At 40.7% G+C, this 26,587-nt stretch overlaps 1 protein-coding gene across 29 annotated transcripts in view; it reads right to left on the bottom strand.

Annotated features, from left to right (window-relative positions):
* The window catches only part of DLG2 (discs large MAGUK scaffold protein 2), a 2,060,218-nt gene that overhangs the window by 51,325 nt on the left and 1,982,306 nt on the right, over positions 1 to 26,587 (bottom strand). For 16 of the 29 annotated variants that reach the window (XM_045483773.1, XM_045483776.1, XM_045483777.1 and 13 more), the window contains 3 exons: positions 18,285 to 18,428; positions 15,188 to 15,364; positions 6,321 to 6,396 (listed from right to left, as the gene is read on the bottom strand). In XM_045483773.1, the coding sequence (XP_045339729.1) occupies positions 6,321 to 6,396; positions 15,188 to 15,364; positions 18,285 to 18,428 (397 nt within the window). The remainder of the gene's footprint in view (positions 1 to 6,320; positions 6,397 to 15,187; positions 15,365 to 18,284; positions 18,429 to 26,587) is intronic. The other 13 variants (XM_045483779.1, XM_045483781.1, XM_045483782.1 and 10 more) reach the window with 1 other exon arrangement.

The raw sequence follows: 26,587 nt of genomic DNA, 5'->3' as shown, positions 1-26,587 counted from the left end.
TAAACTATTACTTGCAAGGAAGATAAATAATGTTTTACTTCCTATGTATCCTGTATCCTATTCCTACCTCACTGTTTGCTCCCTTGCAAATTTTACTAATCCTTGAAAGTCTCCCAGCCTCCCCTCCTTCCCCTCATCCCCTGCCTCCATTCAAATTCTTTCAGCTCCAAATCAGAATCTCCATCTCCTCTGAACTTCAGAGAATGCTTCCAGTCCCTCTTTGATGTCAACCATTTCCTCCTTGTGGGAACTCATTCTCTCCCCCAGTATCCCTGCTTCTTCAGGGCAGTGACTATGTCTTATGTGGCTAGGTCCACAATGCCTAGCAAGCTGCTTGTACTGGTGTCTAATAAAGGTTTTACATGTCTTTATGCCAAGACGTGTCCTTTTGACAGGCCACCATGGAGGAAATGTACAGCCCCAAGCGAACCACAGAGAAGTTCTCATCCAGAGAGATGTACATCATCAAGGAAACCAGCTTCCCCCTTTCAGGCTTCAAGCTTAAGCCCAAGTTAATTTTTGACAAGGCTAAATCCATTTGAATATACTTCTTCATTTTTCTTAAGATGTACAGAGTCATGTGGTTTTAATAGGAAGAGGGCATGCTATAGTAAAGAGATTAGGGGTGTTGGAATTAGCCAGACATGGGTTCAGATTTTTTTGCTTCCCCAGGTTTTAGTTTCCTTAAATCTGCGAAGAGGGAACAAATGATTTCCTTTCACATTTTGTTGTGGCCATTAAGAGATGTATGTAAGTTGTTTACAATTCCTATTACTACAATTCCTACTACTTCGAATAATATCTATCATTTCTATTTTGTACCAGCTTGTAGGACTAGTTATTTACTTAACAAACTCCCTTGCTTTAGAAAATGATTTAAAGTGCAGAGGGGGCACTTACATGTTGCACGTGGCTGGCGTTTAGTAAGGCTGCTGATACTCTTATACTCTTCCAGACATATATTTTCCTTTCTTAAATTATAGGACTTTTTCAATAAAAGTAATTTAAAAAATAAAACAAATAAAAAAAATCAGCATAAATCACTAAATACTCATTAATGTTTCAATGGACAACAGCTTGATTGTGAAGACTTTACAGTTTCCTAAATGTCTCAATAAGCAACAGAGTGGCTGATTATGAAATTGATGAAAGAAGTTAACAGAACAATGATAGAAATTAAGGGAGTGATCAAGTTTTCACCAGAGGCTACTTTGAGTGGAGACTCATTAGGAATTTAACTGATTTCTCAGGGAAGCTTGCCTACAATGAGATCTCAGAAACTGAGGTGGTTCTCAGGAAGACCCATCCTAACAGATGGCCACTGTGAGCTTAGGGGTCTGGGTAGGCTGGAATTATGTGGGTTACTGACACAGTTGTCCACTTGTCTTTGCATATGTAGACACAGACTTTGTGGAGCCACATGGAGTATACAGAAAGCCTGGGCACTTCATTTGTAGCAAATGAGCACTTTCAAATGGAGACCCTTGGATTTCCTCATGGATACTCTCAAAATTTAATGAGCTTCAAAGCTCAAACCAGGCTTTCCACACACACTGCTTGACCTTCCAGATCCTCATTGTCAGCCCCATTTGCTGCAACTACCACTACACTATCCACACCATTCATCTAGTGTCCCCAATCTGATTGGCCTGACTCCAGCATGCCTACAGTTTCCCCATTTAAGTTCATGCTGGATCCTACATGTGGCACACTCTTATTTGAACTTCAAGATCTTGTTCAAGTATCACCTTCTCTTGAAAGGCTTCTCTCTTACCCAAGGCATGATTACTAACTTTCCTTCTTCTGACTTCTACCAGAACAAAGTATAGTGTGAAGAAATGTGCATTCTTCTGTCAAAATGATCCGACACTTGCACCTACTAGCTGTGTGATCATAGGTTAATCAGTTAATCTTCTTGAAGCTCAGTCTCCCGATATTTAAAATAAAGATGGTTAATTCTTGGGGTGCCTGGATGACTCAGTCTGTTGGGCATCCGACTTCGGTTCAGGTCGTGATCTCACAGCTCATGGGTTTGAGTCTCACATCAGGCTCTGTGCTGACAGCTCAGAACCTGGAGCCTGCTTCAGATTCTGTGTCTCCCTCTCTCTCTGCCCCTCCCCTACTTGCTCTCTCTCTCTCTCTCAAAAATAAATAAAAACATTAAAAAACGAATTACGTCTCCACATTTATGAGTATCATCGGTGATACTGTATTGCCAGACCTGCTTAGATTTCTCTTTGAGAGCTCCTTGAGATGAGAGACCTTGCCTTTTTATGTTATTTTGCTTTCCTATAAGGCACCTAGCACAATGCCTGGTGTTTTGCAGCACTCAATATTTATTAATCAATGGATAGTTCTGGAAAAATAGCTCAAGTGCTGATATGTCAATTAAAGCCTAAGTTCTTCTATGAAGTGCTCTCTGGCCATTCCCACACTCATTAATTTGAATTCTCATAGCTCTTGTACATACTACTAAATATGGCTCTTGTTACAACCTGCTTCATACATACTAATGGATTTTAAGCCACTGCAGGGCAGTAAGCATGGCTTTCACTTTCAACTCCTATTTCACAATGCTGTGCAAATGCCAGCTAATGCAAAGATTATTTAAAATATCCCATTGTCTTTCTCATTCCAAGTAGTTTTCTTCCTCAATTTGTGTTGAATTTACCCCTAGATCCCAGACTGGAGCCGTAACAGTAACTACTTTCTGTAGTCCGCGCCCTTGGCTCAAGGTGCGTGACTTCTCCTGACCTAGCTTCTCGGCTCTCCCCACAGTTGGTCTTTCCTTTCTTAAGCACACTTTCTCTTAATCATCCTTTACTTTCTGCTTGTGAGCAAGAATCTTCTCACTGATGTATTGTTCTCATGGGGATTTGGAAAACTTTGATTTTTTGTTTCTTATTTCATAGGCTCATGGAGAATTACTACTGGAAGGCACCTTAAAAATAATTGAACCCAGGGACCTCAAATAGAGAATAATTCTCAACATTGTGTGAGGCATCCATAGCCAATTAATGCCCCCCCCCTCTTTTTTTTTTTTCTGCTGAGGTCATACATGGTCTCAGAGTCATTTTTAATAATATTCCTGGTAAAGACTATCAGTTTACCAGAAACTATCAATCCATCATCATGATCCATCCATTGGAAGTGAAACTTGCCTGACATACTTGATGTTGTTCAAAGCTGTTATTTTGCTAGTGAGGCCCAAAGAGCAGTGGTGACTTAATCATGAACTAAAACCAGAACCCAAGTTATCTGGCCCTCATGATTGCCCATCCAGGGTTTCCCTTTCCACATAACTGGTCCTCATTCAATAGTCACTCAAGTCTGAGAATTTGTTTTCTATTTTTTGGCACATACCTAATAATATTTTAACAGTATGATTAAAAAGCTCAATACTCATGTCTATGTCTTATCAAAAAGACAGCTGGGCTCTCATAGATGTTATAAACTCTTGAGGAGAAGGAACTTTGATAGGCTTGTGTCTTTCACACATTCAACTACATAAATGAAACAAACAGGAGCTCTATCCTTAAATTTTCCCTAAGAATCAATGAAAAATCCTGCTCCCTTCTTTATAAACAGTATTTATTTGAAAGGATTCCATGTATGATGACACATACCTTTTTAAAAAGAGGTGCACCTTATGTTTAAACAAATTCCCATTTCACCCAAATGTTTTAGGGGAAAGTAAATTGTTATGTCAATGACTAGGCTGCTCTGTGATCTTCTACTTAAAAATTCAAGGGACAGTGTTGTGGTTTGGTGCTCAAAAGTCCTAAGAAATGATAGCTTTTCTTCTTTTTGTTTTTCATGGCGACCTCTATTGGCCATAATTTGTGGTTCCGTGTGATGCTGACAAGCCAGAATTATTAGGACAGAAAGGTAAAGGAAAGGAGATGAAGAAAAAGAGCACAGGAAGAAAAAAAGGACAGGTAGGGGGCAGTATTTTATAATACAGCAACGTGATACTGGTTTTAGCACTTAAAAATAGATTTTAAAAGCTGTACAAGCTACAGCTGACATCATACTTAATGGTGAAAGGTTGAATGCCTTTCCCTTAAGGTCAGGAACAGGGCAAGGATGACTGCCCTTGCCACTTCTATCCAACATTGATCTGGAGGTTCTACCAGGGCAATCAGGCATGACAAAGAAATAAAAGTCATCCAGGGTGAAAAGAAAGAAGTAAAATTCTATTTTTACACATGACATGATCTTATACATAGAAAATGCTAAGGAACCCCCCAGAAAAACTGTTAGAACTAATAAATGGGTTCAGCAAGGTAGGAGGATATAACATTGGTATATAAAATAATTATATTTCTATATACTTGAAATGAACAAAACAAACAATGAAAATGAGAAGATAATTCACATGTTAAAAAGAAATTGGAACCCTACCTCATATCATATACAAAAGCTAACTCAAAATGGATCAAACACCTAAATATAAGAGCTAAAACTATGAAATTCTTAGAAGAATATATGGATGTAAATCTTCATGACGTTGGATTAAGTAATGATTTCTTAAATATGACATCAAAAACATAAGTAACAGGGGCTCCTGGGTGGCTTAGTAAGTTGAGTGTCTGGGTTTGAGCCCTGAATCAGGCTCTGTGCTGTCAGTGCAGAGCCTGCTTTGAACCCTCTCTCCTCTTCTCTCTCCGACCCTTCTCTGCTCATGTGTGCACTATCTCTCAAAAATAAAAGCATTAAAAAAACCCACAAGTAACAAAAGAAAACATCGATAAATTGGACTTCATCAAAATTAAGAAGTTTTGTGCATCAAAGGACACTAGCAAGAGCATGAAAGGACGACCTACAGACTGGGAGAAAATAAGTGGAAAGCATACAGTTGATAAGAGATTGATATCCAGAATATATAAAAAACTTCTGTACAACTCAACAACAACAAAATCCAATTTAAAAATGGGAAAGGATCTGAAAAGACATTTCTACAAAGAAGATACAGAAATGGCCGACCAGCTCATGAGAAGATGCTCAACACCAATAGTAATTAGGGAAATGCAAATTGCAACCACAATGAGATATGACTTCAGACAGAATAAGCAGAAAGACACATAATAACAGGTGTTGGTGAGAATGTGGAGACATTAGAACCCTCTTACAATGATTATGGGAATGCAAACAGGTACAACCACCTTGGAAAACAGTCTGGAAGTTCCTCAAAATGTTAAACATAGAGTTATCACATGACCCAGAAATTCTCCTCTTAGGTATACACACAATGGAAATAAGAATACATGTCCACACAAAAATTTATACACAAATGTTCATTGCAGCATTATCCATACTAGCGGAAAGTGGAAAGAACCCAGATGTCCATCAACTAATGAATGGATAAATTAAATGAGATATATCATTACAATGGGATATTGTTTGGCAACGAAAAGAAATAAAGTACTTATACATGCTACAATATAGATGCACGAGAACATAATGTGAAGTGAAAGAAGCAGTCGCAAAAGACCACATGGTGTATAATTCCATTTATGTAAAATATCCAGAATAGGCAAACTATAGACAAAATAGTTTGGTAGTTGCCTTGGGCTGGGTAGGGTGGAGGTGGGGTGAGGCTGGGGGCAATGGGAAGTGACTGCTACAGGATACCTGTATGGGGTGATCAAATGTTCTCAAAGTGACTGTAGTGATGATTTCATAACTAAATATACTAAAAAAAAAAAAAAAAAAAAACTTTGGATGGTATACCTTAAATTAGTGAATTGTATGGTAGGTGAATTTTATCATCAAAGCTGTTATTAAAAAAGATACATGTGTGTATAATACTTTAATTTTGAAGATTAAATTTCCCCTGTTAATTCTCTTCTATGTCTGTCACAACAATCCATGTATTCACTTAGATGATCTATCCACATATTTCCATGACCATTGTCTTAGCTTTGGCGTATGTAACAGACTAGACATACTGGTGATGAGCAGGTAGGTGTTTTTTATGAAACCCATCCTTTTAGAACATTTAATTTAAATGAAAAAAAATAAAGAAATGATAACACTAAACTACCTTTTTTCTCCTTCATTGTAATCATTACATCACCTTCATGAACACATCATTTCTGTGGACCACTAGCAGCTTTATCCCTAGTATTGAATATATTTACCATAAATCTACTTCCTGAGGGAATACACTATTGCTTTCAGTAGTACATTTATAACAGTACTCTACTACAGTACTCTGGTAGCTCCATAATCTCTTTGCTACTGAAAGTCTAAATGTTAATTATAATTAAACCCATGGCAACGGAGAGATCTTAATGTTTCAATTATTTTGTACTTACCCCTTTTGAATCAATCACTCCGGGTTTCGCATTAAACTTCACTGTCTTCAACCGGGCACGCTCCTTTCTTTCCACCCTAAAGAAAATTGAAAATAAAGAGTCTATCACGTGGCAAGGCATTTATGATTAAGTTCCTTATTAAATGAAGAATATCTCTTCTTATCCTAAAGCTCAAATAAAATGTATTCTAAAATATTTCTGTTCCTTTGTTCGGTATAAAAAGTCTTGGTATAATGTCTCTAAGCAGCTAACACATCTCTTGAAACTTTTGTGTTACATGTACTGAGAGTCATAGTGATTGGGGAGGGGGGACAAAGGGAGAAAAACTAATATTTGTTACTTAAATGGCTGAATAAATCAACCAAATATCTATTATAATAAATCACAATCCATAGAGATGGACATGTAAAGTGGAGCCTAAATAAACTTTTCTCTTCTCTGTTCCCCTCTGCAGGCCTTGTCTCTCTTACCCTTTTCTTCTCATTTCCTTTTTCTTCCCTTCCCTTTAGGAATGAACACTAGGGGATTTACCTTCACCTTAAAACCAAACATGTTATAGATAGTCTTGAATTTTTCCTTTTCCCCAGTGCCATTTTCCTGTCATCTCTGCACATTTCATCATTGTACCTGCCACTTCATTCATTCATCAAATACTCATTGAGTGCCTACCGATGCATCAAGCAAGGAGCCGGAGAATAAAGGAAAAAAAAAAAAAAAGACATCAAAAAGCATGGCTGTAATAAACACACAGGACTGTGCTTCTGGTAGGCACAGAGACATAAAGACAGACTGATAATGCTGCACTGTAAGACTGTTGACAGCAGTGGGGCTTGGGGGAGCATCTATCTCACTGGAGGGTGAGAAGGTGGGGTAGAAAGCATTGAGGTGGGCTTCTTGGAGGAGGTGTCAATTTGAAGGATGTCAAACTTGAAGGATGAGAAAGAGCTTGTCAGTAGGAAAAGTTTGGGGAGAATTTCCCAGACAGGAGGAACAACACATAGCATGACCTGAGGGTCTAAAAAACCTAAAGACTTTGGGGAAGGTTCTGATACAGGCTATATACAGGATGGGATATGAGACAGTAAGACAGTGAAGCCTCCTTATACAAGATAACCATCTACACTAAGGACTGGGGCTTTAACATTTTTTCAATTTTATTTATTTATTTTGAGAGAGAAAGCATGAGTGGGTGAAGGACAGAGAGAGGGGGAGAGAGAGAATCCCAAGCAGTCTCTGAGCTGTCAGCACAGAGCCTGATGAGAGGCTCTAACTCACAAATCATGAGATCATGATCTGGGCCAAAACCAGGAGTTGGCAGCTTAACTGTCTGAGCCACCCGGGCGACCCGACTTGGGCTTTTTCCTTGGGGAATCCTCAGGAGTTATTAGAAGATATAATGTGGAGAAGTGATAGAACAGATTAACATTTTAAATAAATAACCCAGGTGGTGGAGGAAGATAGACTGGAAGAGGGAAGGGACTGTGGGAAGCAGGAAGTCCATTTAGAAGCTTTTGGCATTATCCAGGCAAGAAACAATGAGGTGGAGGAGAGGGAAGGGTTTGAGAAATAGTAGTAAAGTAAAATTGGTAAGACTTGTGCCTCTTTGAAGGATGGGGTGGAAAAAAGAGGAAAAGAGAAGCTAAGTACTTCCTTGATTTTTTGTTTTTTTGAGCCTCTCCAGTCAGACATGAGTACTCCTTCCTTTAAGATACAACAGTACTTATTTGTATCTTCATGTTGGTATTATCTCTTGTTCCCTTGTGTTTATTTTCACAGTGTACATACAAAGCTGCACGCTCCTTGAGGGCAAGTCCACATTCTCACTCTACAGCATATTGTAGTAAGACCTCAGTAAACAGCTGTTAACTAAAATAATATGCAGTGCATTGTTTTAACTGGATTTTTAATTTAAATATGGCTGGCTCTAATTTCAAAAATGGGGAAAGAAAAGAGAGAGAGAAGAAAAACCCTGAATCTACAGAAATGAATGGTTTATGAAATCTAAATTATTCGTAGATCAATAATTAACAACATATTGCTTTTTAACCGAGAGCTCTTTTGTGTTTCCAGCTGAAACACAGTGCAGATCAGGGTTTCTATAGTTACAGGGCAGAGTTTCAGAATATATTTCAGTGTGAGAGGAGAATATTTGAGTGGAAACAGCTGAACAAAAAATTTCATATCTAACCTCAGATATTAAAGCAATATGTTTCACTGAGAGTTTCTATTTGCACCCAACAGACAACAGTTGGGAACAGTACAACGAAGACTTTGGATAAGGTAAGCTGCCAAGTGGAAAGATGTTCACTGAGAAAATGCCTGTTCTGATCTACTTCAGCTTTTCTCAGTTTTAATCCAAGAGCAAATGTTAATTCATATTCATCTCTTCGAATCCTTCTAAAACTGTTGTTACAGCCCTGACTTTATCCTGGCTTCTTTGCATTAACCAGGCTGATTATGGAAAACACTAGTACATTAGATGATGCCAAAATGACACACAGAGGATACATGGTTTTGATCAGGCTATGCAAAAAATTCTGTCCAGACCCACAGAACTCACAGGGCTCCAAACATATATTAGGCTGAATTTGGGATTCTACGAACTATTTGGATAGACTATTCTAATTTTTACCCCCTGGATTCCAAGCTCAACCTTTTTTTTTAGATTTCTTAAGAAATGTCTCCATTAGGCCATCTTCAGTGGTTCATCCCTTAAATCTTAAATGGGTTGCAAAGAATGTTATGTCAGATGGACACACACACACACACACACACACACACACACACACCTGTTATTTGCTATGGTTTATGATTAATCTTCAAAGAGGCCATAGAAAAAAGTAAAAAACAATTTTTAAAGGTGGCAGGGTTTTGGCCCACTCATGGAAGTGAGGAAGTCGGAAAGTTTTGCTTTCTCTTGGGATTGAAAATTTCATTAATCATGATAATGAGAATAATATAAGTGGTGGCTGAAGCTTTAACACATAATTATTAGCAAAAAGATTCCTTTACATTTATATCCTCTCATTTGGTTCCCATGATAATCAAGTGATGTAGGTATTACTGACCCCATTTTATGGCTGGGAAAGCTGACACTTGAAGCTTGCCAAGTTTAGAGAGTGGTAGGAATAAGGGCCTGAGCACACAGCTGCTAAAAGCTAATTTGACTGCCTCTCCACATCTACTTAGTTTGAGAAACAGCATTCAAGGATCTTCCACGGCTTTCTCCACAATGGGAATTCTCAACACAAATGAGATTTTGGATGGGTCATACACGGTTTTAAGGCCAATACAGTTCTTCGGAAGTTTTCATTAAGTTTTTCACAAATGATAACCAACCCCCTCCCTTGAATCCCCGTATCCCAAATGTCCTGAATTAAATAAACCATAACTGAATGCAAGTGTATAATCATTGAGCTAACACCATACCATAAAAGGCTGGGCTTAAAGTTTAGAATAAATTTTAACACAGAAATTTAGGTTAGCTAAATGACTATGTGCAACATTATAAATATTGAATTACATCATAAATATTGAATTAGTTTCTCTCCTTTGCAGTCTTTCTGCATTCACTGCAGGCCCATCATTGTCTTACTTTCCCTTCACAGAGGGCCATGTTGATTACCTCTTTCAGTGGTAGCAGTGACTGTGGCTTATGTTTTCTCCTAGCTACCTCAGGCCCTTCCTCTCTTCTAGTGCTTCTTGAGATGCAAGAGGATAGTTTATCGCTCAAATGAGAGGTAGGGCTGGGAAATAGGGTTCTATATAATGCTGTGTTTTTTCAGGCACTAAAAGCTCAAAATATGAAGAAAGGAAAACACCTATCATTTGAGTATGCACAAACTATTCAATGTTGCACTTGGCCTATATTATCTATAACTGTACAATGATCCAGGGTCTAAGAAGGAGCTGGGCATAGAGTAGGTGCTTAATAAATCTTTGTTGAATAAATGAATGAATGAATGAATGAATGAAAGCATGAATAAACCCTCAAGGAGCATTCTTGACTTGGATGTGAAAACTAAGGCTCAAGAGTCAGGTGACTTGCCCACACAAACGGTGTTTTTCATAAAAAGTTGTTTACCATTGCATGACTTTTTCACTTGGCAAGAGTCCTTATAAAAGTTTAGCATTACCTTCCTTAATTGTGTTTAAGTAAGATTCCTTTGGTAGATATACATGATATTAAAGTCCTCAGATCTTTACCTAAGGAAATGGTGGACCACTTGTAGAGAAAGACTGAATCGAAATGAGAAGTACTACCTTACTTTTCTCACACTCAAGAGGCAAGCAATTAATTAGATTGTTTAAGCAGAAATAATCCTCTCCACCCTAGTCTGGTCACTGACCAAAATCCTGAAAATATAAACTGGATGGCAAAGTCTGAACAATCAATTCTGACAGCTAGCTTCTCCAGGGAGTACCGAATAGTCATGCTTCAATGAGCCCAACTGTCTCCCTCTGCCCTCTCACCCATTCCCCATCTGGCATTTTCACGTTCTGGCCAAACACATAATGAGGTCAGGCTTGGAGCCCTGGACGGTGGGAACATCACTTGGTGCTGGGTGTTCCTGTGCTGTGCTCTACAAGGATGGAAATGTCACCCACGTTACTGGCCACAGGCTCACTGTGAAAGCTAGGTGCCTAAACCTTAAGGCAATGCTAGCAACACGCTTGTTATCTGAGAACCCAGGTGGTCATCACTGAGGGGCAATGACTAAAGACTGGGATTAGCAGACTGTAGAAAAGCATCCTATCTTTTCGACTCACAAACTACCTAATCTCAGAAAGCAGTGATTCTATGCTAAGAGTCCAGGTTTTAAAGTCACACAAACCTGGTTTTGAACACTGCATTTGCCACTTACTCTCTGTGTGACTTGGGCAGGTCATTCAGCCTCTTAGGATCTCAGGATTCATGCTGGTAAACTTAGAGTATTGACACAGACTTCAGAAAATTACGGTGAACATTAAATGAGGTAATATGAGAGAATTGGTTGGCACCGTGTCTGATACATATTAAGACCTCCTAATTGACAATTCTAGTATACCCTTGGCGTAGTGGAAAGGCAAGTGGTCTTGTTTTCAGAGAGACGTGGGTTCAGCCAGTGGCTGGTTGTGCATCCTTGGGCAAGTTACCTGACTTCTTGGACCCTTGGTTTCCTTACGAGGCTTTTGTGAAGATGAAATGGAATTGTGTATTTGAAAGCACCTGGCACAATACATGGCTGGTGCTATCATCCAATGGAATGCATCTCTCTGTCTGGTGTCCTTTCACATCCCTTTGCCCCTGCTATGGACTGAGTGTGTTTGCCCAAAATTCGTATGTTGAAGCCCTGGTGCCTGGTGTGATGGTATTTGGAAGTGGGGCCTTTGGGAGATAATTAGGTGGGGAGGATGGAGCCCTCATGAATGGGGTTAGTGCCGGTATAAGTAGAAACATGAGAAATGATCTCTGTGTTAGCCATGTGAGGGTACAGCAAAACGACCATCTGTACCCAAGGAAGAGGGCCCTCACCAGGAACCCAAACAGCCAGTGCCTTAAATTTGGACTCTCCAGCCTTCAGAACTGTGAGAAATAAATGTCTATTGTTTAAACCTTCCAGTCTATGGTATTTTGTTATGGCGGCCCAAGCTGACTAGGACAAGTACCTTTAGTTACAAATAGCCCTCATTAACCTAATCACACTGTAGCTAGGCACGCTGTGTTGTCCCACAAATGTTGGGCTCCAGAGACAGTGACCTAATGACAGCGCTTGGCACACAGACACTGCTCAAACAATGTTTGCTGAATTAAATTTTGTCGAGTTTTATTTTTGTAACTTTGGGAGGAAGGATTACATATAAGTTAAAAGTATCAATTCTGTAGCCTGGATTCAAATCCCGGTTCTGCCGCTTACTAGTTGGACAATTTCAGGCAAGTTAATTAAGTTCTTTATGCCTCAACCTCCTGGTTTGTAAAATGGGCACAATCATAATATAACATCTCTCACAGGGTTATGATGAGGTTTAAATAAGTTCATTGTAAAGGGTTTAGAACAGTGTCTAGCATGCTCTTGGAGTATTTTGTTAAATAAAATTTCTTTATCATCTTCAAAAGAAAAGGAGGAGGAAGGAAATAATTATCATACTCTCCATCTTGGTGTAATTGGGATGATTAAATGGAATCATCAATAGAGAAACATATTTGTAAAGGGTGAAGTCATGCCCTGATGTCACCCATTAGATTTTCCCAGACGAGCTCTACTGGTTGAATTACACTCAGAAAAGGGACTATAAAGGAATTAAAGATTGAAAAATGAACCCCAATCTAATAGTAAATCATATTTGAGCAGCTCCCACTTATTCTGAGCTGTTGTTGTAAGATGCTGAATGTAGTGTGAAATGAGAAAGCCTCATTTAAAAGTAAAATATTAAAGAACAGGCCTAGGACAGGCTCATGACAGATTGTGTGTGTGTGTGTGTGTGTGTGTGTGTGTGTGTGTGTTTTATTTTAGAGAGAGGGAGAGACAGAGCAAGCAGGGCAGAAGGAGAGAGAGAGAGAGAGAGAGAGAGAGAGAGAGAATGAATCACAAGCAGTTTCCAGAGCCTGACATGGGCCTCAAACCCATGACCCTGGGATCATGACCTGAGCTGAAATCAAGAGTTGATGTTCAACTGACTGAACCACCCAGGGGCCCCTCATGATAGATTTTAAAGTCCATGCATAAGAACTCTTTGTGAGGTAGGATTATAAGTGATTTTTATTTCTTTTTTATACTTTTCAAAAATTTCCCATTTTTCTACAATGAAATGTGTTACTTTTATAAACACATAAAACAATAATGATAACATTTTTTAAAAAGATTTAAAATCCCAGGGAGAAAGTTGACAGAAACTCATTTATAGCCATAAGCACACCCACACGTACACACACATGCACACACATGTACACACATACGGAGGGGGAAGCTACTGTAGCATTCATGAGATAGAATGCAAATATATGTCAACATTAGAGTCACTAGACGAACTTCTTTTTCAGGCTAGCTGTAGTATGGTTGTTAAGATGGTTTTTATCCAAACTAGGGGAGAAAGCCAACTTAAGAATGACCACCAGCAGGTGGAAAATTACCTCAAGAGGCATAGCACTGGGAATGTTCCTTGTGGGGAAAATGATGTGTAATTGAACAAATGAAGGGCTACTGACAAGACTGGTTAGAATCACAGAACCTCTGGGTTGGAAAGGGCCCAAGAAATCATATAGTTCAACACTCTATCCAAACCTCGAATCCTCGGTGCTAGATCTTCTATTACCAGAATCACCTGGATGGATTTACAAACACATACAGATTTCCAGGACCCCCTCCAGATGGACTGAATTAGAATATATGTGTGTGTGTGTGTGTGTGTGTGTGTGTGTGTGTGTGTGTATGTGTGTGTGCGTGCACCCACAGGCACACACGGAGGGGAGTGTCAGAGAGGGAGGGAACAGGCACATCTAAGCTATTTTTTAATATAAAAATTTTTAAATGTTTATTTATTTCTGAGGGAGAGAAAGAGAGACAGAGTGTGAGCAGCGGAGGGGCAGAGAGAGAGGGAGACATGGAATCTGAAGCAGGCTCCAGGCTCTGAGCTGTCAGCACAGAGGCTGACGCAAGGCTCAAACTCATTAGCCGTGAGATCATGCTGAGCCACCTAGGTGCCCCATATCTAAGTTTTTATAATGTTCCCTTGGTATGAAAACTATTGTTCTAGTTTGCTATCTTCCCAGGTAATCCATACCATCTCTACACAGCTGACTAGTAAAAGAATTTCTTTAAAATAAGCTGAAATCTATTCCTTCCTTGACACCCCACTTTCGTCCTTGGGGCCATATTCAAGAAGATAGCTCTTTCTTCTACAGAGCAGCTTCTCAGACAGCTCTGATGGATTAAATCAAAGCAGACCAAAATGCATGTTGCCTTGACTTTTTTTTTTAAGTAAACGGAAATGGAGAAACAGAATATAAACTAGTGCGGAGAGTCCATGCTTTGAATATATAACCTTTGAGAAAACACTACAAGCCATAGTTTAAACTCAGAATGTCCTCTCAAAGCAATGTCAGACAACTATTCTGTGCCAAAAGGACGCTGGTGGGAAGGAAATTCCTCCATGGTGGTGATGATTGGAAGCTACTGGGACACATGGGAGAGGTGGCTGTTCTGAAGTATATTCCTGCCTTTCAAAAGCATAGTGGAAGAAAGGCTTGGAAGAGAAAGAGCATGGTGCTCTTGACAGACAGAACTGATTATCTGAGTGAAAGTGGGAGTTGTGGGGTGGGTGGGGAAAAGGAGTAAGGAGAACAGTAAAAAAGTGATAAACCCAGTCTTAGGCCTCACCCAGATGTTCCACAGCTCATATTCCAAGCATCTGAATTTGGCATGAAGGGTTTTAATTTTTCCCCCATCAGTAGTTGAAGGTAATACATAGCTAGGACCTTTTATTAGTAAATCATACTTTATGTGGCTTTCACCTGACCTTTCTGTAAAGCTATCTGGTAAATCTGAACCTCTGGAATAACACCTCTGAGTGTTTAAATCCGCATACATGCTGATAAGATAATCTTGAACATGTGGATGCTGGTAAATGTTTTAGGGAGGTGGTTGAAGCAGATCCCTTTTCTTGCTTTATGTCTTATCAGAGTCACCAGCTTTTGTAAATCCCTAATATGAAAAGAACAAGAATACTTAATTCACGTCACCTGTCACCACTGACAATTTCCTTGCAGACTGACTATCCCACTCAAATGGTTATTTTATAAACAGTTTGTCTTATCTTCATCTTCCCTTATTTCCACTCCCTGGATAGCTAAAAAGCATACAGTCTGAAATAGAAAAGGCAATTCTTACCTCCGTTTGCTAGGGATGACCCCCATCTCTTCACTGTCCCCCTCCAGTGTGACTCTTCTGGCTTGCCACCACTCATCATCTGAGGCGTTGATAACATGGAGAATATCTCCATACTTAAAACTAAGTCCTTGACTTGGCAGCCCACTGTCCTTGCTCTTGTCATAGTCAAACATGGCTCTGTAGAAATGACAAGAGAGAACGTTGTGAAGAACCTCTGGAGCACAGATTTCGGATTCATCATTTCGATCACCAAGTCTTGCCCTGAGAATCCATCATCCATCTCATACCAGCTCCGAGGCCTGACTCCCAGGACTTCAGTCCACATTCCCACTGCTGTGGTCACCAGTCAACATTGGTTCCTGCTTCTCCTTGGAGGCTTCAGAGACAGCCTACAGACTCCTAAAGCTGGGGTACTGCTTCCTTTCTTGGGGACCATCATATGTGGCAAGGTGATAATGGGAGATGTGGAAGCACCTGAGATGTTTTCCCTCCCACTACAATTGAAATTTAAAAGTCACTAAAAAGAAGGAAATAATGAAGAGAAACATGGGCATCTTTGTGAATGAAACATTTTGTGCTATGAACAAATCCTCTCAGATGTATGTATCAGTTCACAGAACTCTTTCTTTTATAATAGGGAGAAACGTAACAACTTAAGTGCCCACCCATAGGTGACTGTGATCCTTCCACCCACTGGACTACTGGACCATTACTGAAGTAGAAAGGTTGCAGTTCCATACCTATATTGTGAACCTGAAACTAATATAACCTGTATGTTCACTGCACAGGAATTAACATTTTTAATAAATAAACTGCAAATTAAAACCACAAAAGCATAAATAAAAAATAAAACAAATTGAATGGTTGTAGAGGTTAATAAAATAACATGAATAAGTGGTCAAAATGCAACAATAAAAATATAATTACTCCTATGTTTATGTGTATGTATACAGATAAATCAAAATTATATGGATAAGACAAATCTTTTTGCTTCCACAGAAGGCTAAGCCTACTTCAGCACTGCATTCATCATTCTGAATTGTAATTCTTGCTTTATGTACCACGTTTCCCTCACTAAAGAACACGTTCCCTTTGCTGAACTGAACACTCTTATATGTATAGATTGGTGGGGCAAGGGAATTGCAAATAGAATTGAAATGATCGCCAACACCTTAGTAGCTAGGTGTTGCCTTAAGTAGCTGACAGTTTGTCTCAAGTCTTAGATTGCCTACCTCCTCTCATATCCCCCTGCCCTCACAAACCACCACTGCACACATACAATTTCTCAGGAGAATCAGATTTTGCCAACTCTCTGCTTATTTCCCTTTGATTCCATTCTGAGAATTTCCTTAGAGCATAACCACTATGCAAGCAAAATTAGATAGATCTGGGGAACAGATTTTTCTAAGATCACTGAGGACCAAGTATAGTTCTTTTCCTTTCTTCTTCTTTTCCCCCCCTCTCCTCATGAAAGAAATGTCACATCTGCTGTCATGGCAACCAAAAAGAGCTGAAGACAGCATGTAGAACTCTCGAATACAGTAGAAAAATCTGAATTACTTGCAACACAGCTCTGTCTTCCATGAACTCTGTACCCAAGTAATGGAATAGGAGGAGAGTTTCTCCGTCTAAGTTCCCAGAATGACTCATTTCCACCTTGACCATCTGCATCTTCCCTACTGAAGACTTTGGCAAAGCTCTACCCAGGTGAAAGGGGGTTGAGAGAGGGCAGAGGTCCACTTCTGACACTGTCACTTCTCTGGCTGGGTGGTGTGACATAAATTAATTAACACTCATGAGCCACAGGTTTTTGTAATGCAAAATTAGTCCAATAACTACTTTCAGACAGAGCTGCTATAAGCATTAATAAGACATATGAGGCAGCCAGCTCACGGTGAGTGCACTGTAGCAGGGTGTAGCAGAGCGGTTAAGAATAGACTCAGGGGTCACACTGTCACGGTCATTTCCTGATTCTACTGCTTCTTACCAGTTATATAGCTGGTTTTCTGCATAAGCTACTTAACCTTTCTGAGGCCTCAGACTTCTCATACATAACAGTTATGATGACAACAGCAATGGTAACAGTACCCTCATCATAAAATTGTTGCATGGATGGAATGTCATGTAAGGTAATACATGTGAAATAGAGCACGCACAGCAATGCCTGGCACATAGTGACAATCATCAAGTTTCAACTGTTATTACTTTCTTCGCTGTCCCCTTTGAGTGGATATCCATAAAAATCCTTTCTATAGATTCTACTCTGGGTTAACATAGTAAGCTTGAGACTGCTATCCTTAAAAAAAATTTTTTTAATGTTTATTTATTATTGAGAGACAGAGAGACAGAGCGTGAGCAGGGGAGGGGCAGAGAGAGAGGGAGACACAGAATCTGAAGCAGGTTCCAGGCTCTGAGCTGTCAGCACAGAGCCCAACATGGGGCTTGAACTCACAAACTGTGAGATCATGACCTCAGCCGAAATTGGACACTTAACCGACTGAGCCACCCAGGCACCCCAAGATTTCTATCCTTAAAAAGACCTTCCTACAAGGGTGGCTCATGGCTGACATCTGGGAAATTAGATTTTGGTTCTATTTCCCATTAAGAATGGCTCACCATGTCTAAACTGTGTATAAACAACATTTAAGGTGAACATTTGTTTTTCTTCTGTGAATCTGGAATTGTGGTATGTGCCAGGCAGAAGGTGACTACATGACCAGTCCCCCATATAAACCCTGGACCGTGAGGGGTGCCTGGTTGGCTCAGTCAGTTAAGCGTCCGACCTCAGCTCATGTCATGATCTCACGGTTCATGAGTTTGAGCCCTGCATCAGACTCTGCTGTCAGCACAGAGCACCCTTTGGATCTGGATCCTCTGTCTCCTTCTCTCTCTGCCCCTCCCCCCCTTCTCTCTCTCTCTCTCTCTCTCCCTCTCTCTTTCTCTCACATACATACACACACACACACACTCTCTCTCTCTCTCTCACTCTCAAAAATAAACAAACATAAAAAATAATAAAAATAAAACAACAACCCCCCCCCCCACACACACCGAACTTTGAGTCTTTAATAAGCTTCCTTGTAGACAACATTTATACCTGCTGTCACAATTTGTTGCTGGAGGAATTAGGCATGTCCCATGTGACTCCACTGGGAGAAGGCTCTTGGAAGCTTGCGCCCAGTTTCCTCTGGATTTTGTCCCAAGCTCCTTTCCCTTTGCTGATTTTGCTTTGTGTCCTTTTCTGTAATAAATCATAGTCCTGAGTATGTCTATGCTGAGTTCTGTGAGCCTTCCCAGTGAATCATCGACCCTGGGAGTTTTCTTGAGGGTCCCCAACACTCTATAGATTGCAAATCATTTTCATATACACTACCTCATCTGTGACTCAATCCATTCTGATAAAGAATGTATGATGGATACAGCATTATCCCCTTTTTACAGATGAAGGATAGACTAACCTCAGCATACATGGCTTAGGGTCAGCAACTTCAGGCTGCAGCTTGGGTCTCCTGACCCAGAGTCCTGCTACAATGCTCTTCAACTTGTTCTCCATGACCCCCTCCCCCGAAACCTGAGAGGTGGTGACAAGGTGGCAAGGATAATAACCATGATGGCTACCACTCCTTATGCTCATATTAGGTGCCCTGGCACTTTGTATCCATTGTCTTATTTGACATCATAACAACCTGAAGGTAAAAATTAGTATCCTCATTTTACAGATGAGGAAAGGAAGCTCAGGACGGTAGGGCACCTGCCCAAGGTCACATGTACACATGTGGTGGAGACTGCATCTAGAATATGGTCTGTCTGGCTCCAAAATCCATGTTCTTGGACATTTCATTGTGAGGCTCAGTTTTCCAGCCTGTTATCCTCTGGTCTTGCTCACAATTTAGCAGTACCAGGAGTTTTTATCCTCCCTTCAGGGCTGACCATCCTCTCCCACCCTCCCCCCCAAACCCCCAAAGCTCCCTTACTGATCACTTCTTGTCCCAGTATTTTTTAAAACAAATTTTAACTGTTTTATTTATTTTTGAGAGATCACAAGTGAGGGAGGGGCAGTGAGAGGGGGACAGAGGATACAGGGCGGGCTCTGCACTGACAGCAGCGAGTGATTTGGGACTCGAATTGCAAGACCATGACCTGAGCCTAAGCTGGACGCTCAGCTGATAGGTGTCCCTATCACAGTGTTTTTTTTTTTTTTTTTTTTTTTTTTAGTCCTAAGGGTCTTTGAACCTCTGGTTTAGCACCAGGCTCTTTCTGGATGTCAAGCCATCAGGAAAACTGGCATGTGGCTGCCAAGAAGGCAGGCTCTAGGGTGAGACTGCTTGGGTTTGCAACTTTTTGACCATGTGAATTTTAAGCAAGTTACTTGGCTTCTCTGGGCCCCGAGTTTTCTTAACTGTAAAACTGGCACATAATAACAGCACCTACCCCAAAGGGATGTGGTGAGGATTAAGTAAAATAATATATGGAAAGTACTGTAACAGCAGCCTGGCACTAGTGATTGCTCAATAAATGGTAGTTACTATTACTCTTATAATTGTTTTTCTGAAAAATGTGCTGGCCTTGACTCAGGGAATCTGCTGGGACTGTGGCCCTTAGTAGCTGTCTTGTGGACTGTGTACAAAAAACATCTAAAATATCTCTCCAACCTCAGAGTCCAGTTCAGCACTGGGCACAGAGTAGACCCTCAGTGTCAGTCCGTGAAAATGGTTCAGATGAACTTTGAAAGCCCTGCTTCTCTCAAGCCTGTGTCCTCATGTGTAAGGGAGGGGAGTAGAGACTGTTCTGGTGGTCCTCACCGGGCCAGTCATTCAATCTACTGTGCTCTGTTCTAATTCCCAAGAATCCTGGAGGGAAGGTTTCCCACTCCTGCCTTCAGCCATAGGTATCCTCACAGATACCTGTGCGGGCTCACAACACGTTCTTCCCAAGTTCTGTTTATCTCAGACAATCTGCCGCTCTAGGATTACATGGATTTCAGACTTGTCAGGCCCCTGAAAACAAGCAGCTGATACATTTCAGTGGCTTCTGGCTCCTTTGGATATTAATGGATCTTCATGTCTGGGAAAAATGTTACAGTGCCCCATCACCTAATTTAAAAAGCGGTAAGCTGTTTTTAATTTGTTTTATGTGCTAATTCATCAGAGCAACTTTTATAAAATGCCATTAAGACTCACACTTTCCACCCAGGGTGCTTTTAACAAGTCCATTAGACAAGTAGAATTAGACAGGAATAATGCAATGACTCTCCCATCCCTCCTGCCCCTCCTGCATTTCACCATGCGGTGGCCCTTTGCCAACTGGGGAAGTCTAATAAGGGAAGTGAAGAGCTGCTCATTCTCATGGCTGTGTCACATGACTGAGATACCTGACAATTGATGGAATTTGTGCTTCTTAAGTGGCCTACAACGTGTGAAAGACTATATTTTTACCTCATCCAATGTACTGGCCAGGCAAGGCAGCATCTGGATTATATGCCAAGCTTTGTAGAGAGAAGAGACCTAGGTTATGTCCCAACTCTGCCATTCCTGCTTGTGAATTTGGGGCATGTTACTTAACTTCCTAGATGATCTCTTCACCAGAGATCATCATTCCATCAACTATGAAATGCAGAGAATGATGGTTTTAAGTCAAAAGATTGTTATGAAGATATCACTCTAGGGTGACGTATGAGAAATGCCCAACACACACACAGAATGAGTTCCACTTTGTTATTATTCTGACAACAATTTTGCCAGGTAAGCCTTTTTTTATCTCATAAAGGAAATGAGACCCAAGGAGCTGAAATGAAAAAAAGCTAATAAGTAGCAGAACCAGGATTCAAATATAGATAGATGGGTCTGAATCACAAGCCCATGCTCCTGACTATAGAATTCAGCCTGGAATTCCTGATAAGGAATGTTGTCCTTAGACCTCATCTCCAGAGATTTCATGATTTAGTGATTGCATTTATAATGACACCATGGACTAGACATGAGGGGAGAGGCATGAGTAGTTTACTGAGTGCACAGTTAGTTCTCACAACTGCCTCACAGTACATGGATTAGCCTTGTACTGCAGATGAGGAAATACAGACTTAAGCAATATGCCCAGTGACACACCAGCTAGCAAGTGATAGAGCAGGACTGAATTCAAGACCCGTTTGCCTCCATCATTTTTGTTATTAAAAGCAAGTTGCCATATTTCAAAGCCTTGAACTAAAGCCTAATTACCAGTTGAAAAATCCAAAACCAAAAATCAAAAACACCCCCCAAAAACCTAACCCTCCCACCCCCAAAAAACCCTGTCTGACTCTAAGTCTTGTGGACTTGCTACACCAACCCATGTGTTGTTTTTGCAAGGAACCCTCTCCAATCAAAACCACCCGTATTCTCTATTGGGCTTAGACTGCAGTAATATTTAATAATCATGGACCATAAGAGCACATGTGTTCTCTGTGTTGTTCAGAGGACTGAATTTTGGCTGACCCACTTTAAGGTTGGTATAGCAAAGAATCACAAGGGTGAAGAGAACCCCCAGGACCATGCCAGTAAGAGCTGGAAAAATTACTTGATGTGTCTTGTGGTTATTGAAAATATGGTAGGGAAAATAATTCCCTAACCCCTTCTTTGCAAGGATGTCCACACCTCAATCCCCAGAGCCTGCGAATATGTTACCTTATGTGGCAAAAGGGATTTGCAGATATTATCAAAGTTAAAGGTCTTAATATGGGGAGAGTATCTTTGATTATCTGGGTGGGCCCAATCCAATTACACGAGTCCTTAAAAGTAGAAGAGAAGGCAGAAGAATAGGTCAGAGAGCTGTGACATGAGGGGTACATGACTGCCATTACTAGATTCGAAGATGGAGGAAGGTAATTTGTCATAGCAGCAGTAGAAAACTAATAACAGAGGACAAGGAAGAAGATGGTTTACTAGAAGGCAGGTAGAAGGCAAAGGCTACCAGTTTGATGATCCTGTTGAAGATTCTTTGAAATAAAAACAACTACTCAACAACTATAATAACAGCCCACTAAATGCCTATTATTGGCCAGCCATGTGCAAAGTACCTTTGTTTTACATAATTTTATCTTACTGAATCCATGTAAATAGCTTATAATAGAAGTATGATGATTTCTACTTTGCAGATAAAAAACGTAAGGCTTTGATTTGTTAACACTTATACTTTATCCAATTATCACAAAAACCCTATGAGATAAATACTATTGTTCTTATGTTCAAATAAGGAGACTGAGGCACAGAAATGCAGCCTTTTCTTTCTCTGAGGTTGTAAAGCACTCTGCTTGCACCTCTCTTGGGAAGCCTACAATGTCCAGTCTTGAATGGGAATGTGTTTTACCTCCTTTATTGGATTAAAAGCTACTGAAGGTCAGAGGCTCCCAGGTACAGCTTCTGCACAGAGTCTTTGTAGATGCTTTATACATGAACAAATCGAGGTGCCTGGGTGGTTCAGTTGGTTAAGTGTCTGACTTTGGCCCAGGTCATGGTTTCCTGGCTCGTGAATTTGAGCCCCACGTCAGGCTCTGTGTTGACAGCTCAGAGACTGGAGCCCACTTCGGATTCCATGTCTCCTTCTCACTCTGCTCTCCCCAACTTGTGCACACATGCTCTCTCTCTCTCTCTCTCTCTCACAAAAATAAATAAACTTAAAAAAAATAATTGAACAAATCAACCAGTAGGTTACTTCCTTCTGTGCTGTGAACTTGTTTGGGCTACAGAAGACTTTGTTTCCATGACAAATTTAAGACCCACGAAGTGGAGTGCTTTGACCCAATTTCCTTAGTCTTCTGAAGTTGAGGCTTCTGCTTGATTAGAGGAGACTTGGTTCTCACCTCTCTGTGCATCAGAAGAACGAACAAGAACAGCGGAAGATAAAGTCTGCTCTCTGCTGCATCCCACTGTGCCTGACTTAAGTGGATGTGTTCCGTTGTTGATGTAAGCAGCTGAGGATAGTGTAAAAAGTGTAGACATTGGAGTAAAAAGACACACTCAAGTGAGTCCACCTCTTTCTAGCTGAGTGTCGCTGAGAAAATCTGTGGATCAATCTGAGCCTTTGTTTATCAATGAATGGGTTTAATCTTTCCTAGGTCTCAGCATATTTGGAGAGATTGAATGAGACAACATAGGAAAAGTCTTTAGCACACTAACTGCCAACCAGTAGTTCCTTTACTTCACCCCTTCCCTACTATAAAAATGAGAGAGTTATTTCTACAAGTATTGGCAGGAGATGATAATATGGTGTTTTTAAAATACAATATAAAAATACACATATAGTAAACTTTCTCAAAACATTTTCCCACTGGGGGGATGTGGGAAAGGGATCTGCACTGGGAGCAGAGGGATCAGTACTTTAGGTGCTATCATTTTTTAAATTCAGCCATTTCCAATAGTTTTTCCTTCTTTTTATTTTTTTAAAGTTTATTTATTTATTTTGAGAGAGAGAGTATTCATGAGGGAAGGGCAGAGAGAGAGAGTAGGAAAGAGAGAATCCCAAGCAGGCTCCGCACTGTGAGCACAGAGCCTCAGTTGGGGCTTGAACCCACGAACAGTGAGATCATTACCTGAGCTAAAATCAAGAGTTGGATGCTTAACCGATTGAGCTACCAGATGCCCCTAGTTTTTCCTTCTTAAAAGCATTCATTTGCCCATTCATGAATCTAATAAATAAGTGTTTCAAAAATAGAGATGGCACCTTGCAAGTAGATAGAAGCTTGGATGGAATTAGGAAAGCAGGACTCTGGTTCTGGCTTCAACATAATCTCACTGTATGACCTTGTGTAAATTTCTTTATCTCTTTGGGCTCCAGCTTCTATGTAATCAACAGGCCAAAAGCACTTCTTGAAGCACGTTTCAGCTATTATATTCTATGCCTTTGTCTACCAAGGCACTGTTGGGGACTCAGGTTAACCTTCCACGTGGCTGGGGACGCCTGAGTGGTTCAGTCAGTTAAGTGTTCGACTCTTGATTTTGGCTCAGGTCATGACCTCACAGTTTGTGAGTTCGAGCCCTGTGTTGGGCTCTGCTCTGACAGCATGGAATTTGCTTGGGATTCTCTCTCTCCCTCTCTCTCTGCCCCTCCCTGGCTTGTTCTCTCTCTCTCTCTCTCTCTCTCTCAAAATAAATAAATTAACATTAAAAAAAATCTTTCCATGTGGCTGATAGTATGTGTGTCTCCGAGGATTGTGTTTGCTTTGTGAAAATCCCTACTCTGTGTCATCTCCTCCACCAATCCTAGAACCTCTTTTCCCCTCCCTACACCCTCACTGGGAGTTAAACACCCCTCTCATATGCTCTTATATCACATTGTATTGTGACTTTTAATCTTTGCAAATTCTAATTTGTATATGCATGGGGGGAAGGAGAGGCTCATATTCATCCTATCCCCAGGGTCTACCACAAAGCGGATGTCCAACAAAAGTTATTTTTTGTTATTAAATTTGTCACCTATTCTTCTCATAGGGCAATTCCTGGAATTCAGTTGTTTACATTCTTTCCTAGAAGGCAGGGACAATTGGCAACAATAAGTAAGAAAAGCCTGTGCAGCATCTGGCATTGGGCTCCCTATCTTTCTTAGGACGATGAAGATCTGTGCAATTTTCCTGTCTCTCAAGTCAGAACACGTTCATCTCAGGGAAGAAGGCAACACACAGCTCTGTATAGACTACTTTTCATGTCTCCTTGAGGAGCCATAACATACATACCCCTGTGGATCAGTCATCATATCCAGACCAACTGAAGTCTACTGTGGCCACTTAATTTCCAATCTATTTCAATAATGAATTAATTGTCCATAGTGAAAAGGGTGGCTGAATCCACCAGTGGAACAGTTTTAGTGGAAAACACATTAGCTTCTGTCAGTCCTTGCCAAGAGAGCACTAAGACGCTGTCTTTGAGTGATTACTGAACACAGTAGGACTTACAATGTGCCAGGCACTGCTTTAGGTATTTATTATCCATGATTCATAGATACTCCTTAAAGTGCAGGCATTATTCCATTTTATAGAAGGGTAAACATGCACTGTGGTATCACATGGGTTATGCCATGTGATCATTAATAACCTTATAAGGCAGGTTTGTCCTCTGGAAAGATACTCTTCTCGGGGTGCCTGAGTGTCTCAGTTGGTTAAGCATCCAACTGTTGATTTTGCCTCAGGTCATGAACTCATAGTTCGTGAGACGGAGCCGCATCAGGCTCTGCGCTGACAGCGTGGAGGCTGCTTGGGATTCTTTCTCTCCTTCTCTCTCCGTCCACCCCCCTAATATATAAATAAATAAACTTAAAACAAACAAAAAGATGCTGTTCTTATCATGCCAGACTGTTTCCTTCTATGTTTGGAGGATACTGGGAAACTGTCAATTTCTACTGTACCCAATGGGTCAGGCAGTCACTGTCATGACTGGAGATGGAATTAATTGGGCACCAATGAGAGGTCCTTACAGCCTGGGCCTCTCCACAGTTGTGGCAATTTGATGATAATCAGGGAAGAAGCATTACTTCCAGGGGCAACAACTCTCTCTCTCTCTCTCTGTCTCTCCTGAGTCATCAGTGCTCTCCATGCCTTAGGGACACAGTGTGAGCAGACTTCCTGTGTCCGGAGGCCACTGTGTTGATCATTTCAGACAAGTAATCATTAGAAGCTCCAGGGACGGGTCCCACTCCAGTCTGCTTTCTCTCTCAGGGTGTCTAGCAATCTGTCAGGTTGGTTTACATGGCAGTCCCAACTGACAGGACCTCATCTGAGGGAAGCAGAGGCAAGTCTGAACCTGCCCAAAGGCAGGGCTCCACAGACCATGGCGGATGGTACTTCAGATTTCAGGGTTGAGTGAGGATGTAAAAATTAATCATCTTAAAACCATTGTCTTTTCCCCCAAATGCCATCAGCCAGCTACTCGGAAATTGAAATATGGGAAAGGGAACATGGCCAGGATGAATAGCCCAGGCTTTATGACAGTTCTGAAAGCTTTTATGTTCTGGCCTTGTTTATCAGGCAATCAAAATATATTAATCAAGATATTACATAAAGGCTGACAGAGCCCTGACTGCAGCCTTTTGTTTCTGATCCAAGCTAAAAATGTATATCAGTCGGATAGTCTTGGGTTCAAAGAGTAGCTCTGCCATGTAACCAGCTGTGTGATTTTCATCTCTGTCCCTGGGTCTCCAAAGATGCAAAAGGAGGGACAAGATCCCTGTCCAATAGAGTCCTTATGAGAATTACACATATAAGACATTTTAGAACCTCGTAGGCTCTCAATATTTGTTAACTCAGCCTAAAGTCTAAATTCCTTTCCTGTAAATTCCATCCCTTTTTTCTAGTGTTGCTCACTAGAGCACAAACAAAGCAAGCCTACCTCTGCTTTCCAATAACACTTTAAGTATTTACTGACTGACAAGTAAGAT

The sequence above is a fragment of the Leopardus geoffroyi genome, chromosome D1 (genome assembly GCF_018350155.1).
Source record: "Leopardus geoffroyi isolate Oge1 chromosome D1, O.geoffroyi_Oge1_pat1.0, whole genome shotgun sequence".
In the NCBI taxonomy this organism is placed as follows: domain Eukaryota; kingdom Metazoa; phylum Chordata; class Mammalia; order Carnivora; family Felidae; genus Leopardus; species Leopardus geoffroyi.
This window is presented reverse-complemented; position numbering and strand designations above follow the sequence as displayed.